General features: G+C 39.0%; 1 protein-coding gene across 1 annotated transcript; it reads left to right on the top strand.

The window, feature by feature from the left end:
* The first annotated feature begins 1,278 nt into the window (after nucleotides 1–1,278).
* Nucleotides 1,279–17,210, top strand: TRMU (tRNA mitochondrial 2-thiouridylase). Its single transcript, XM_081958630.1, has 11 exons — nucleotides 1,279–1,533; nucleotides 5,097–5,262; nucleotides 6,946–7,052; nucleotides 7,366–7,488; nucleotides 8,388–8,560; nucleotides 9,158–9,211; nucleotides 9,332–9,398; nucleotides 11,863–11,963; nucleotides 14,407–14,551; nucleotides 14,856–14,938; nucleotides 16,917–17,210. Exons 1-11 carry the CDS (start codon nucleotides 1,446–1,448, stop codon nucleotides 17,067–17,069), a joined length of 1,260 nt encoding a protein of 419 aa, XP_081814756.1. The 5' UTR covers nucleotides 1,279–1,445; the 3' UTR covers nucleotides 17,070–17,210.
* The last annotated feature ends 34 nt before the right edge of the window (nucleotides 17,211–17,244 follow it).

Below are 17,244 nucleotides of genomic sequence, written 5' to 3'. Positions count from 1 at the left end.
AGGTGAAAAATAGCTTTTAAAAAGGTGAACTCAGCTGGCCAGAGCGCGCATGCGCGCTGGCCAGCTGACAGGGCAGCGCCTCGCGTGCCCTGACAAATGGCTCCGCGTGCCACTTGTGGCACGCGTGCCATAGGTTCGCCATCACTGATCTATAACAACTAAGATACACAATATATTCCAATTGTGCCCTTATCCCCTCCAAAACAGCATATATTCTTTATTCCCTTTGCCTTCCACCAACACTGATTTTATAAAATCCCCACATATTTCATTTACATAAGTTCCTTAAGATGGTTATCCATGAATGATATGGCAATCATATCAACCAACAGAACTAACAGAGGATAGTATAGTCTTAAGAATAAAAAATTACCTCTTCGTTTAAGGTAGTTTTTATTCAAATCTGGCAACTTGAAGATGCGTGAATTTCAATTCCTAGAATACCAAATACCAACATTCTGACTAGGGAAATTCTGGGATTTGAAGTCCACACATCTTCAAGTTGCTAAGTAGGAAGAAATAATGGTTTAAGGAATGGTTCCTAAAAGTCTGGAACGTGCCTTGGCATAGAATAGAATGTAATGTAATGGAAGTAATGGGAATGGAATAGAAGGGAAGGGACCTTGGAGGTCTTTCAGCCCAGCCCCCTATTGAAGCAGGATACCCCATCTCAGACAAGTTTCTTAAAAACCTCCTGTGATGAAGCACCCACAATTTCTGAAGTTGTTAAGCTTCATATTTACAACACAACAGGAACCTATTCAAAATGAGCAAGCCCAAAAAGGTTTAGCAAATCTGGTTAAGGCCTCTGGTTAAAACCCAGGAGACAATGAGAGCCAGTCCCTTTCAGACCCTCAGAAAGCAGACAAATGGCAAAAACAGCTCCAAAAATCTTCCTTAAAAAAAAGCTGGCGCTGGTTCAGGCAGGCGCCAGGAACCATCCCTGACCCTGAAGGTGCGCACATGTGCAAACACACACAGGTGTCCAGTAGTTGTTCCCATTCCTCCACCTGGGGTGAATCAAAAAGGCAGGACTTCAGCTTCCATCATCTTCCTCAGCCTATACCAGGAGTGTTCAAACTTGGCAGCTTTAAGACTTGTGGACTTCAACTCCCAGAATTCCCCAGCCAGCTTGGCTGGCTGGGGAATTCTGGGAGTTGAAGTCCACAAGTCTTAAAGCTGCCAAGTTTGAAGGCACCTTGGCCTATACGACCCAAAGATAAAAGGGCAGGAAAGCTCCTCCCACTGTCGGGACTCCCTCCCCCCCAAAAAAGCTGTCCTCCTCCGGACGGAGAGCAGAAGAGAAGCCTGGTTTTCCCCGGCCTTTTGTGAGCTCATCTCCGCCCAGAGGCGGCCCCGTCCTGCCGCCTCCGCCCTTCAGGTGACAGCGGGCCGCGGTCGGCAAAGCAAGCGCGGCCGGCCCTTGAAGGCAGCGAAGCCAGACCATGATGGGGGCCGCGGGCCGGCACGTGGTGTGCGCCATGTCTGGCGGGGTGGACAGCGCCGTGGCGGCTCTGCTGCTGAGGCGAAGAGGTGAGGCTTCCCGAGCGGAGAATGGGGGCGAGAGCGGCTGGCCTCGTATTTCACCCGCCCCACTCCCCCGGCCTCCTTTAACTCCCCTCCCTCATCCACCCGAGCTTTCTTTCCCTCGGTAAAACTTCCGTTCCGGTGTATGGAGACTACAACTCCCGGCATTCCCCTTGCGAAGGGCCTTTGAGAGGAGTGGGGGGGGGTCGTAGTTAACTTCAGGTGGGCGAAGCCTGAGGGAAGGTGTTGATTTGCACGGATAAAACGTTCCTTCCACTCGGATTCCTGGGGACTATAGCAATAGCACTTACACCTATATAAGCGTGAATTAGAATTAAATAGAGTAGAGTAGGATAGGATAGGATAGGATAGGATAGGATAGGATAGGATAGGATAGAATAGAATAGAATAGAAGAATAGAATAGAATGGAATAGAATAGAACAGAACTGGAAGGGACTTCGGAGGTCTTCTAGTCCAGCCCCCTGCTCAAGTAGGGGACCCTATACCATTTCAAACAAATGGCTGTCCGAAGTCCCTTCTTTAAAACCCAATTGGTTTGAATCTAGTTTGGTCCCCATCTGAGCTTCCAATTTCTAATAAGTTTAAAATCCTATAGCCTCTTTTTGATGGGTTAGCTCCATTAAGCCATTTTATAGTGCCTTGGTAAGGCCACACTTGGAATAATGCATCCCGTTTTGGTCGCCACGATGTAAAAAAAAATGTGGGGACTCTAGAAAGAGTGCAGAGGAGAGCAGCAAAGATGATGAGGGGACTGGAGACTAAAACATATGAAGAACGGTTGCTGGAACTGTGTATGTCTAGTTTAATGAAAAGAAGGACTAGGGGAGACATGATAGCAGTGTTCCAATATCTCAGAGGTTGCCACAAAGAAGAGGGAGTCAAACTATTCTCCAAGGCACCTGAAGGCAGAACAAGAAGCAATGGGTGGAAACTAATCAAGGAGAGAAGCAACTTAAAACTGAGGAGAAATTTCCTGACACTTAGAACAATTAACCAGTGGAACAACTTGCCTCCAGAAGTTGTGAATATTCCAACCTTGGAAGTTTTAAAGAAGACGTTGCATAGCCATTTGTCTGAAGTGGTGTAAGGTTTGCTGCCTAAGCAGAGGGTTGGACTAGAAGACCTCCAATGTCCCTTCCCACTCTGTTATTCTAATGTAAAAGTATACCGTTTCACGGTGGATTTACAGCCCTCTAAGCGGTTTACCGCTTCAGCATATTGCCCCCCCCCAGCAATCTTGAGTCCTCCTTTTACAGATGTCAAATCTTGAACATAGCTGCACTTAATAATAATTGACCAGAGAGCACACCCCCAAAGTCTCACTTTGGGATTCAGAGGCCTTTGCTGTAGGCACTTACATTACATTGCATACACTTTTCCCACAGCCTCAGTCGCTCTCATTTCGGCATATAAGGAACTGCGGTGTCCATGTCAGCTACTGTTTCATCAGATGAACATGCCCATGCTGATTACAAATTTTGAATCAGGCAATTTATGTCACTATTGAACCCATCTCAGTCCCCCCCTCCCCCCAACTTTACTGTGCTTGAAGGGGGTCCCTGTTATTTTCTTCTCACACCGACCTCGGAAAGATGGAATGCTGAGTCAACCTTGAGCCTGCTGAGATTCGAACTGCCAAGTTGCAGGCAGCCGGCAGACAAGGTGGTCTTTGACTTACAACCACAATCCAGCCCAAATTATCTGTGGCTCAGTGAGATATTAATTAACTTGAGTTTTGCCCCATTTTACTACCTTTCTTGCCACAATTGTTAAGTTAATCACTGCAGTTAATGACGTGGTTGTTAAGTGAACCTGGCTTCCCTGTTGACTTTGCTTATCAAAAGGCCATAAAAGAGGATTGCATAAACCCGGGACCCTGCAACTGGCATAAATATCAGTTGCCAAGCATCCTAAATTTAACCACGTGACTATGGACGATGCCACAATGTTTGTAAAAGTGAAAAACGATCATAACTCACTTCTTTCATTGCCGTTGTAACTTTGAAAAGTCACTAAATGAATTGTTGCAAGTCGAGAACTACCTGTATTCGAAATGCTTTGTCCTTGCCTTCTTTCAAAGAACATTTTTAAGCTTCTCGGCCCTTCCTGCAACCCTGGGCTCTCATAGTGGTCTTCCATCCAAACATTTAGTCTTTCTTGAGTCTGCTTAATTTTTTGCAGATCAATCAAGCTCATCAATACAGCTTGTCATCCATTAAATTATTCCCAATTCTTTCAGATTGACTTGCACATTGGCATTCAGTGGGCACAACCTAGGTCTTAGATCAGTGTTGTTTCAATCTTGGCAACTTTAAGATGTGTGTACTTTAACCCCCAGAATTCCCCCAGCATATTGGTTGAGGAATTCTGGGAGGTGAAATCCACACATCTTAAAAATTGCCCAGTTTGAAACACAGTGCTTATATAAACCAATCCTTTTTTCTGAGCTCATCCTGTCTCTAGGGTTGCTGTTTTAAGAAAAAAAAATGGAGAAAGGATTTGTTTATAGAAGAAAGTCAGATATATAAGAAATACAAATATACAAATATAATATGTTTTTCTGATACGTTATTCTGTGTTTCATAGGTGTGCCAGTAGGGGTATACAATACTCCCAAATATATATACTTCCCTTTGCAACTTTAAATCTATCTTCATTTGGCTTTGGGAATAATTTTCTCCAGGGAACTCTGAAAAAGTCGTGGTTATATGAATTTTGTTTACGCTAATGGCAAAGGCGCATGTTTTTAAGTGAGCATCCTTTCTCAATGTTATTCTTTAAGTGAACACTTACTTTAAAAAAAATGATTAAAATGATTTTACATGAATGAATCTATAAATATTTCCAGCGTAGGATATGGTTTTTAGGAATCAAATTCACGTACAAAGTGCTGCTAAACGAGCCAGCTATTTCTGGCATTTATTATGCTTACTTTCAAATGTGTGTAACACATTTACAAATGTGTAAATAAAATTTAGCTATTCTATGTAGCAAAATCCTGGGAAAAGATACATTTGGTTTAAAAGAGTTGCTGATAGATATTGAGTGAGACCCAACACACAGACTTTGAAGGATCTTTTTGCTAAGCTCTTATTTAATTCTTTATTTTATATTTTAATGATAGCAATGGCTGTAGCACTTAGACATATATACCGCTTCACAGTGCTTTACAGCCTTCTCTAAGCAGTCTCTATATTTTAATGATGAAACTAAACATGAGCTAATTCAATGCTTTCATAGGCAATCGATGACCAGAGATAACTATTCAGTCCATTATTGCCTACATGGTTTGACACATCTAGATAGAATGAAGATTTTCTACTTGTGATGCCCACAATTTACTATTCTGGTAATAGTATCTTTTATAATAGCACAGTAACAATTATCCAAAACTGGATAAAGTGTAGCAGATATAAGTTTTTGCCATAGATGATTCAAAAACTTGAAGATTGAACATTATTTGTGAGGATATCCAGAGTACATTAATTTTTCTTATACGGTATTGCCACTTATACTTTCTCATTTCTTACTTTCCCCATCTGAGCAGGATATGATGTGACGGGGGTATTCATGAACAACTGGGACTTGGTGGATGAAAAGGGAATTTGTCAAGGCAATCAAGATTGTGAAGATGCTTATAAAGTGTGTCAGATGCTCAATATTCCATTTCGCCAAGTTTCCTATGTTAAAGAATATTGGAATGAAGTGTTCAGGTAAGAGAATTTTCATAAATCTTTTGCTGAAAGAAAGCTTTGTGTGACTGGGAAGATTAATAAGAGAAGCAGAGGCTTCCTATGTAGGCTTTGCAAGTTTCCTTGGCTCGTTCTTGTCTCCTCTACTGGTCTTTATAATCTAGCAAAGCATCAAGGCTCTATGCTTTGGTTATGAAACGGTATATGAAAAATTTTGGAACGTTCTGAAGTCTAATAAAACTCCTTTGCCTTTGGAAGCAAAAACAATCCACCAAGGACCCGAAAGAAGCTTATTTGAAGAGCCACCAATGATAAACTAAAGATGCAGACATTCTTGGGTTGAATTTAACTTCTGATGACTACAATACAGGCACCTGGTTTTCTTGGGGATAATATGGAAGTAATTCACCATTTCCTACTTATAATATACCTTGAGTCCTTGAGTTACAACCATTTGTTTAGTAACTGTTTGAAGTTACAACAGCATTGAAAAGAATTACAGCCATTATTGAGGCAATAGTTTCATAATCCATATTTAGTAGTGAAATAGGTCTATAGTTTTTTACTTGTTGTAGATCTGACTCTTCTTGTGATATAAGTGTTATACATGCCTCCGTCCACGTTTCTGGTATCTTTGCCTCCCTTAGTAAGCCATTAAATAGTTCCAACATTACATTACTTAATACTCCTTGTAGTGTTTGGTACAGTTCTGCTGGCAATCCATCTGGTCTTGGTGTTTTCCCCTTCTTTTGTCTTTTGATGCCTTCTATTACCTCCAGCATAGTAATTCTTTCTTCTAGTGCCTTCTTACATTTTTCTGGGATTTTAGTTATTCTAGTTTTCTTTAAGAATTGTCTTATTTTCCTTTCTGGTACCCTCTCATGTTGATACAGCTTGTTGTAGTAGTTCTCAATTATTATTTTTCTTTTCTCCATTTGAATGTTGTAGATTCCCTTCTTCATCCACCAATTGGCTTATCAGCTTTTTTTTCTTCTAGTGCCTTCTTACATTTTTCTGGGATTTTAGTTATTCTAGTTTTCTTTAAGAATTGTCTTATTTTCCTTTCTGGTACCCTCTCATGTTGATACAGCTTGTTGTAGTAGTTCTCAATTATTATTTTTCTTTTCTCCATTTGAATGTTGTAGATTCCCTTCTTCATCCACCAATTGGCTTATCAGCTTTTTTTTCTCTTTCCTTTTTCAACTTGTAAGCCGGCCAACGTCCTGGTTGATTTGCATTTTCAAAAAAGTTTTGTTTTGCCGATTTTATTTTGTTTGCCAAATCTTCATTTTCTGTCAGGTTCAGTTTATGTTTTTGCAGTTCCAACATATTTTTGACTGTTGCAGCATCCACTTGGTCACATGATTAAAATTTGGGCACATGGCAACTGCATATATTTATGATGGTTGCAGCATCCCAAGGTCATTTGAAAAACACTACTATAAACCAATCCTTTTTTCTGCCATGTCATTTTTAATTGATTAAAATAAGGAGCCTAATTATAAACTGAAACAATTTCAGTAAAATCTGGTCAGGGCAAAGAAATTTGTCTATTCTGATCAGCTTATTCTGATGAATTTGATATGATTCAGATGCTTAGCTGTATATAAAGTAATTGGGATTCCTGATGGAGCAGTAAACATGCCTCTGCATTTCCAAAAACTCACAATCATTGTTGTGTTTCCCCCCCCCCCTTACCTACAGCTACCTTTTAAATGAATATGAAGTTGGACGGACACCTAATCCTGATATTATATGTAATAAAAACATCAAATTCAATTATTTCCTACACTATGCTATGAATAACATTGGTAAGTTCTATTTTCAGTAGTGTTTTCCTTTCTGAAAAATGAAGCTCTGGGTTAAACCTGAAAACCAGTCCCAATTTGCATACAATCTTTTTACAGCCTATCAGGATCTGGCTTTTCAGATCAATCTGGGACTTAATTGAAGGCTCAGTTTTACACTTTTGTATTCAGAGAAAGTATGACTGAATTCGGTGAAGTTTCCTCCTGACCAAAGTGATACAGTACAAGGACATAAAAAACAAAAGTCATGAAATCTATTAAAAGTCTTGCACCTAAAAGCATCTAATTTCTCTTTATTTTTTCAAAACGATGCCAGGAGCTGATGCAATAGCAACTGGGCACTATGCGAGGACCTCCCTGGAAGATAATGAAGTTTTTCAGCAAAAATACCAACAAAAGCCACGAGGACTATTCAGAAATAGATTTGAAATAAGAAACGGTAAGTGTTCCACTGTTTAAATCCAGATTAGATACATGGCATCAATTCTCAGTCATCCAGGACATGGTTGTCCCAAAGATGCTTTTTCAGGAGGCAACTGGACTTCCTTGTTTTTCTTTGAAGACTTCACATACAAGAAGGTTCCAACAGATTTCCAGAAACATTGCAGATTACAGGAATCCTTTACACTTCAGTTTGAAATTCAGACAACACAGACTCATCCCCAACAGCCCGTGCCTGTCTTCAATGAAGAGACACAGGGCAGAAAACATCCTTCAGCCAAGAAGGCTCCGCACCCATTTCTACTACTCAGGTGACCATGAGGACACAGATGAACCTCCAAGTGGCCTCAATGACTCTCTAGAAGAATGCAAAATGACCAGCTGCCTGAAAGGAATATAAGTCCTTCCATTCTCCACCATCCAGTCAGAGATGAAGCAGCTTCTTGGATGAGAAGCAAAATGTCTTCAAAGAAAAACAAGAAAGTCCAGTTGCTTCTTGAAAAAGCACCTCTAGCATCAATTAGTATAATGAAATAAATTGTTAGTAGTAGGCACCTTGTCTGCAAAAGTCTTAGAATACAGATTAAAACTGGAAAACGATGAAGAAAAAAAGGTAATTTTTGCAGAAAGAAAACGGCTAAAAAATCTGCTGCATTGGATGTAAAGTAGTATATCATGTATCATATTGATCATATATCAAAGTATCATATCACATTATATATCATCATCTTCATATCAAAGATACATATCATAATCAAGAGCCCCTTTTGTTATTTGTTACTTTGGCTTTCTTGGCATATAGTATTAATTGCATAGCCTGTTGGCTTGTTTTATTGTTTTCTGCCATGTTACATTTTTCTGTGATTTAAAGAATCGAACCAAATTTTCTTCTTGCAGCTGTCAAACTTCTTAAGGGAGTGGATCACAATAAAGACCAAACATTCTTCCTCAGCCAGATTTCTCAAGAAGCTTTGCAGAAAACCATTTTTCCTCTTGGAGACTTAACAAAAGACTTTGTGAAGAAGATAGCTGCAGAACATCAGCTTTATCATGTGTTGAAAAAAAAAGAGGCATGGTAACATTTCCTACTGAAAGGACATTATAAGTGGGGGGGGGGGAACTAATCATTATAACTTAGAGCAGTGTTTCTCAAACTTGCACATTCATTTCCCTCTTCATACTTCATAGTGTCCCCCTGAAGCCTGATCCATATGTGGAAGAGCTACTCTTCCATTAAGATGTGTGCATTACAACAAAAATTCCCCAGCCAACAATTGCCAAGTTTGAAAAAAAAACACATTAGTTTAGATGCCTTTGCAATCTGGAAAAATGACCAAAAGCTGTTCTTTTGATGGATCTTGTTTCTGGATAAAATTACCAATTGTGCCATTTTAGTATTTTGATCGTTTCTAAGTCAGGAATTAGTTGTTCTATCTTTCATTGCAGTCAAGTAGGATAGTCTTCTGCTGAACACATTTTTGTATCTCAACATTTCCTACTGTTTATTTTTCCTCTAAAGTTCACTATATTTTCTTTAAGATTATTTGTGCATCTAGCATGTTTCTAGCTAGGTGGATCTAATAGGTGGGAATAGATAGATATAAAGTGCCATTATTTGAACTTTCAAAATACCTAAAGGGTGACCATCAATTGTGTTTTATTTATAGAGCATGGGCCTCTGTTTTGTTGGTAAAAGGGATTTTTCAGAGTTCCTTCTTGAGGTGAGAAATTACTGATACACAATTTTTATGAACACGTGTACATTTTATTTTATTATTACTTTCAACGTGTATTACTTTTAAATGGGATTTAAATTGAGAGGATGTTTTCCCCCCTTGTAGTATCTACAACCACGTCCAGGAAATTTTGTCTCCATTGAAGATGGCAAAGTTCTTGGAACACACAAAGGTGAGCAAATGTTTATTTTATTCAATTCGTATTAAATGTTGTGAAATATAAAGAACTCTACATTACCCCCTTCCCCTCCCCCCCCTGAATCTGGCAACATAAAACTCAGTAAATCCTTAGTTTTCCCCAAACTGTCTCATCACCATCAGCCATGATGGCTCAGTGGTTAGAATGCAGTACTGCAGGCTACTTCTGCGGATTGCCGGCTGCCAGCAGTTTGGCAGTTCGATTCTCACCAGGCTCAAGGTTGACTCAGCCTTGAGGTGGGTAAAATGAGGACCCAGATTGTTGTGGGCAATAGGCTGCTTCTGTAAACCACTGCAACTGTAAAGCACTGCCAAGCGGTATATAAGTCTAAGTGCTATTGCTATTGCTATCTGGCAATGGATTTGAATGAACTCAGAGCCTCAAGCCCCTACAATATCCTCTTATTACAAACCTCTGCCACAAAAGCTTCAAATTAGGTGGCGAGCTATTAAACATTTGGTAACATTTGATACTGTGTAAGGAAGCGGGATTTTATAAAGTGAACAAAATGTAGATCCTTTAATCTCCTTAAAAATAAACAGTAAAGCAGGCTAAGCATAAACATACTTAAGAAAGGAATCTATTAATGCTGAAAACTAGACCAGATTTGTAAGGGGAGAATAATGTTTTTTTTGGGGGGGGGGGGATAATTACTGGGCTTGGCCTGCGAGATTCGAGGGGGGGGCATGGTTTCCATATGAAAAGGGATTCCATAGGATGACATTGCCTGGAATTTTGACCAGTCCAAGTGGAAGAGAAATGGCCTTGATATTGGGGAGAAGATGTTATGTGGTTTGACATCTGACATCTTATTTGACTGCAGATCTTTTGAGAGAGCGGGGGAGGAAGAAAGGAAGGAAAGGAAAGGGGAAAGGAAAGGAAAGGAAAGATTGGTTTCAGAGGCAATGCACTTCAATAGAGCAGGGGTGTCCAAACTTGGGAACTTTAAGACTTGTGGACTTCAACTCCCAGAATTCCCCAGCCAGCCATGCTGGCTGGGGAATTCTGGGAGTTGAAGTCCACAAGTCTTAAAGTTCCCAAGTTTGGACACCCCTGCAATAGAGCTTTCCAGGCTCCTTTTTGTAGACAACTTTCCAGAACAATGCTTTTAGCTATTCAGTTATATTATTTGAATTACTATTATTATTAGCACTATTATTATTGATGGCTAATAAGTTGCTGTTGAAAAATTAAATTGAATGGTTGTGACTGCTGCCTAAGAGCATTTCAAAAAACCTGCCAGAGATATATTGCTGACGATTGTATTACAAATGGAGCAGCTTATAAATTCAATCGATCAGCATTCACATTCTTGTGTTTGTGTAATGACCAAACCCTAACCTATTAATATATATTATTTTAAACACATCTGGCTGCAGTTTTACACTGGGGGTAATCTGTTGGCTAATTAAATTCAGAACACATTCTCATGTTCAGAAATTTCTGTTACATCTTTTAATAAAATGACCTTAATTTAACTTTGCCCAACAAAAGGCTTTGTGGATTGTTGACTTCCAGCACCATTGGGGGCCTACCCGCTTAAGGAAAGTTGTGTGCCCTTCATTTGGATGCTTATTGGGAGAGTTTAAAGTACTTTGAGCTACCATTATTTCTTGCCAGCGTTATTGGAACTTGGAAGTTAGTCACATTGGAATTGGTTTAGAGATGGGATATTGGTTAGGATGAGGCTGTTACACTGATTCTTAAGCAAAATTTCAACCGTACATTCTCTTTTTTCAGGAAATTAATCTGTATAAACTCTTGACAGATTATTTTAATCTGTAATGCGTGTTTGCTGGTATCATGAATAGACCTATTTTTTCCCGATGAAATACAGAAAATCCTGATGTAGTTATAGTATTTTCACAGAGTAAGCTTTTATCTGATACCTGCTAATTTGCTGTTTCCTTTTTTTTGTGCTTTTGTTAATAGCAATAGAACTTAGACTTATATACCATTTTACAGTGCTTTACAGCTCTCTCTAAGCAGTTTACAGAGCATATTGCCCCCAGCAATCATTTTACCCACCTCGGAAAAATGGAAGGCTGATAATCAATACTGCTCCAGAATTGTAGGTACTAGCTTGTAATTGATCTTATTCGGCTTGTTGCTCTGTGCATGTTCAAGATATAAAACTCATTCCAAGCCAGCTTGGATGATAAAGAGTTAGAATCATGGACCAGGGGGAAGAGGGTAAGAGACTATATATTTGTTGCAACAGCACAATCAAAGACCTGCTCCTTTGTCGGGATGTTGGTTAGGATGAGACTGTTAAGCATAATGAGTTTAAATGCCAACCGTACATTCGGTAGTTATGTGTTTCCTTTCTGCGTTTTGCCTCTTGACTAAACAGCGGATATTCATAGTCTTTTCTCTCCCCTTTGTTTTCCACATATCTGTGGGTTATATTTTAAAATATGTGTTTTGCTTTTCTTAGGTTGCTTCTTATATACGTTTGGCCAGAAAGCTAGGCTAAGAAACGGCAGTAACGCATGGTTTGTTGTAGATAAAAACATATCCTCTGGGGATGTTTTTGTGGTAAGTTTGCTTGCATTTGTACCGTTTGCGATAGCCGCCTAAAAGAATGTGCTTATTACTGGCCCAAGATTCTTGGCTTTTGCAAACAAAAGAAAAACCAAAGCTGTTAAGTCAACCGGGTGTCGAGAAGTTTCATTACATCCTGTTCAAACGAGCTTTTGATCAACAGAAAATTGAAAAGGATGTTGGCACGAAGTATGCAATAAATGGCAAGCAATGAAAGAAGCGATTAGACAGTTGAGCTTCACCTTAAAATAAGCATGCCTTCATCCTAAGGGTTTCATCTTTAAGTCAACCATCCTCCTGATGCCATAATTCTATTGTTAGTGATGGCCACTGTCGCAGGTTGGAAGGGCTGACTTGTACAGTGCATCCTTAGATTCCTGCTTCTCTTTCCCTTATCAAAGGGAAATAGATGCCCATTTGTGAGGGTGGAAGCTGCTGTGAGATTTTGATTCCTGAATCAAAGGTCACGCAATGTGACATGAGATTTTGATTCCTGAATCAAAGGTCATGCAATGTGACATCAGCACTGGGAGAGGCTGAACAAGCAGCAGAATTTTGATGGACATGCTGAAGCTGTTCACTTGCTCCCTCTTATTTCCCTTTTTCCATGGATAGCGTATGGATACACAAGTAATTCTCATGTAGCAACTTTGCAATTACACCAGTGATGAAAAAGTAACTATATGTCCAATTCTTGCATTTATGAGGATTGTAAGGCAAAGAAAGGTTGAAGTAAGATAGTAAGTGCAGTTGTGCATCGCTTAGTAACTGCTTCGCTTAACAATGGAGTTGCAGTTACTAACTGAAGTCGCTAAATGAGGACTGCCTATACTTAATACGCTCCTTTAAGCCTGGATAAAATCCCTAAATTTATATGGGGAGCAGTGGCTCCACTCTTGTAGCAGTGCTTTTCTTCTTTCCTGGCCCTTTAAAGTATGACAGTTTGGAGATATAGCATTTAATATAATTTCTTGTTCATATTGCCTCTGTAGCTTTAGCAATGTATAGGCTAATTACGGTTAAAACAAACCATGGTTACATTTTAGGACCAACACTTTCCTGCTTTGTGCAGGAAACAAAACATCCCATAACAATTATATAGTGCAATGTTTTGTGAGCTTGGCAACTTTGGACTTCAATTCCCAGAATTGTGTGAATTGAAGTCACACAATTGAAGTCCATATGTCATAAAGTTGCTAAGATTAAGAAATTGAACATTTGATCTGGTTTAATAGTATAAGCCTGTTGGTTTCTTTTTTTAAAAAAAAAATTTATTGAATGTTTTAATCTTTAAAAACAGTAAAAAAGACACAACAAGGAAAAAAACACAATAAAACAAAACAAAACACGGAACATACATAACAATATAGAGTAATTTTACAGCTTTCAATGTCGGCATTCCTGCTTAGCTTTTATAATTCTCCCTTCTGCATTGCCTTCCTATTACTATAACCTTGTCCTATGATGTAACAAGCATAATATAAACACTTATAGTACTATTCATTATTTGTATCTCCATCTATTTGTATTCTCTATTTCCTGTTTTGGCTTCTGATTTCTAGCCACTTGTGTATTTTATTCCATACATTATAGAAGTCCGATTCTTCTCTTTCTTTTAGTTCTATTGTCATTTTGTCCATTTCTGCACACTCAAGTATTTTCCTGATTGTAGTTTCATCTGAGGGTGTATCAATACATAATCACACATATACTCACGACAGCCAGGATTGCCTTCGCACAAAATTGGAAAAAAATTAAAAATTAAACAAAAGCCTGTTGGTTTCAATAAATTACTGTATGACCCGTGAGGGCTCAGCACCCTGGGGCCTGTGGTCTCGAATAGCTATTGGAGACCCCTGCGATCACATTACCAGCAGCCAACAGCATGGCTGTTGAAAACTAGCAGATTATTTCCCTCATTTTGGAAGGCAGGGCCCAAAAGGTCTAATATAAAAGGCTTCAGATAGCTTTAAGATAGTTCAAATAAAAGAGGAAAAACGCAAAGGGAAAAATAGAAATCCTGGCCAGCTGATTCTATATGGTATGTAGCCTACTGTACTGTAGGTTATGTTTAGCATTGCCTTTTGGAAAATGTTAAATAATATTAAATTTGCCCACCCCAGCATTCCATCAAACCAGCCTGTGATATTTTCTATGGTTTCCCTTCATAAAACAAATAAAACATCTTCCCAGACTGTTGAAAATGAATACCAGTCAAGCATTAAATGAATGCAATAAAACATTGCATTAATCATCTCTGTGATAGAAAGAGGAGATGATTTGAGTTTTTAACCCCCTCTGAAAGCAGAAGTCTTACTTTGCCTTCCAATTTAACTTTGATTTTTTTCCCCCCCTTTTACTTGTTGCTAATTTTATCTATGTATAGCGGTGAGATGCTGAGTTGTAAAGATGCGAACTTTTTTGTATCTTTCCGAAGGCGCCCTCCAGGGATCACCCTGCGCTGTATAGAGACCTTTTACGGACGAGCAGAGTTCATTGGATTGCTGAAGAACCCCCTGCAGAACTCATTCAGAACAAAATGATGGAGTGCAATTTCCGCTTCCTACACTTGATGGCGCTAGGTGACTAGACTTTGTTAATAGAAACATGTGGTGGCACACATGGCCGAGATAGGGCATTTGTAGAAGGATATGTTTAATAGAAGGAAACATTATTTGCTCAGATTACACATAGCATCAGATGAGAGTACAGATTTTGAGGTTTTAATTTCTGATTTTAATTTTACAGGTTTGTAAAGGGTATTTTTAAAAAATTGAATTCTGTGTTTTATTCTGATGGTTTGATTGTTTAATTATGTGAGCCAGCCTAAGTCAAATCAAATCCATAAAAGTCAATCACTTAACAGGTTTTTTTTTTAATTCGTAGTACCTTGTACATTAACCCTTAATCAAGATGGATCAGTATGGTTGACTCTGGCTAAGCCTATAAGGGATCTTACAGCAGGGCAGGTATGTGCTGAGCCTTTTTCTCTGTGATTATTTTAAATTTTCTAATCATCCCAGGACATATTTCCCTGTAAATACACTCAGTCGCACTTTTGAACAGTTAGATTGAATAGCGAAGTATGGAGCAGATTTTGCCCATGCACTGTATAACTTAGGGGTCGGCAACCTTAAACACTCAAAGAGCCTTTTGGATCCCTTTCCCACAGAAAAGAAAAGACCGGGAACCACAAAATCTACTGGGGGTCAAAAAGCTCAATCAATCGCGTGCCAGCGGGCGTCGTACATGGGCGGTTATGACACATATTTTGAGCGACAGGGAGCTGCAACAGAGAAATGAAAGAGCCACATGTGGCTTTAGAGCTGCGGTTTGCCGACCCCTGGTATAACTGAACGAAATAAGCAGTTCATACATATTATTGGTTGATTTATTAAACAATTACATATGAGTGAATAGAAAATCTCAGTGAGGCATCTTGGTTCTATCCATTGCTATTAACAGCTGAATGCTTGAACATGATCCAACATGGCTGGCGTGATTCATAATAATTTTCTCTTGGCTTTGTTTGATTCTCAGCACCGAGGGGAAGGTTTTATAAACATCTGTGTTGCGTTTGTCTGCTAGCGATAGTAATAATGAGGGGGGAAATTAAGCTTTATTTGAAGCCCTATAGGCATTTACTTGCAAGGAGGCCTCATTTATTCTCCAAGAAAAACATTGTTAGTAATATTGAATGAAATGTTATGGAATACATTCTTATATGCAGAAGATATCAGATATGATGTGTGCATCTCAGCAAAGGTGTGTGGGAGAAGGCAGGTCTGCTCTGTCTGCATTTATCCTGGATAAAATGGTCCATTTTTTTTTCCTGGTGAAGATGGTTCAGTAGTCTAATGTTCAGTTAGAACAGTTTCTCAATCTCAGCAATTGGAAGACAGGTGGACTTCAACTCCCAAAATTCCCCAACCAGCTGAAGCTGAAGCTGGCTAGAAAAATTCTGGGACTTGTAAGTCCACCCACCTTCTCAAGTTGCGCAAGAAACACTGATAAAGCTATTTGAGAATTGTGTTGCCTTCTCGCCGCAGTTAACACAGCAAAAAAAGCAACTGTAATGGAAGGAGGAGAACGATAGCTTTCATAATTAGCAAAAAACATTCAGAGGACTTGTTAAGCTGCAGGCTTTATCAAGTCCTGTCATGCAAGTTGACGTTGTGGAATAGATTCTGTAAATCACCAAGAGTCGGTGAAAAAGAGTAGGATGTAAGAGCTCTACCCAGCTTGTCCAAAAATCCTCAGCATTAATAAGTAACTGAATCACGATGGCTTAAAACTGAGAAATTTCAAATTGTGCATATTTTGAACAAAGGAAATAATGCAGCTGGAAAAAGGGAGAGGCTCCGTTGAATTCCTTAATTCAGAACATTCGTTCTAAGATGTGCGAATATAAGCTGTTGTGATTCACTATTGATAGGTTTGCTAGATTGTTATAATTAACTCAATGTTTCAGACTTCATTGGGAAGCGCTCCTTACCATGTGAACTGGAAAAAACAAAATCTCTTTGAATGCAAGAATTAGCCTATGATTATTTGCTTAGATGCTACTTTTTATCAGTTCAATTTACACTGCTAAGAAAGATCACCTAATCATTATGTTAAGAATTATACTAGCAATGACTTCACTCTCACATTCTCTACATTATATGGGATGTTTAAAAACTAAGTAGTCACCTCAGTTTTATTTCTAAGGATTGGTTTAGGGTCTGTTTTTAATGTTTTTAATTTTTATAAATTCGTACAGGGGTTGTTTAATTTGATTTTTAGCCTTGTATATGATTGTTTGTATGTTTTTAAATTTATTCCTGTACACCGCCCCGAGTCCCTCCGGGGAGAGGGGGCGGTCTAGAAATTTAATAAATTATTAATTAAATTAATACACAGCCTCACGCTTCATACAGTACAATTTGTCACTTTTCTGTCTTCCAGTTTGCTGTTTTCTACAAGGGAGATGAATGTCTAGGCAGTGGCATGATTCTGAGACTGGGGCCTTCGGTCTTTACTTTGCAACAAGGCAAGAACAGGGAGACCGCTGGTGTGAACCTACCAGCCAACGAAGTCACAGTCCAGCCGACCAAATGATTTCTTGCTTTTTTAAAAGCAAGCAGAGATTATTATTTTTTAAAATGGTTAGTCAAAAGCCTTGGAACGATCGTCGGATACATGAATGCACATCGGGATGTGTTTGGAATTTCTCTGAAAAAATAAAACAGTTGTGACATATGGAATGACTCTTCTTGGTGAGAAAATGGTTACC

The sequence above is a fragment of the Natrix helvetica genome (genome assembly GCF_964273705.1).
Source record: "Natrix helvetica genome assembly, chromosome: 6".
In the NCBI taxonomy this organism is placed as follows: Eukaryota; Metazoa; Chordata; class Lepidosauria; order Squamata; family Natricidae; genus Natrix; species Natrix helvetica.
The sequence above is the reverse complement of the archived record's forward strand: the minus strand, read 5'-3'. Positions and strand labels throughout refer to the sequence as shown.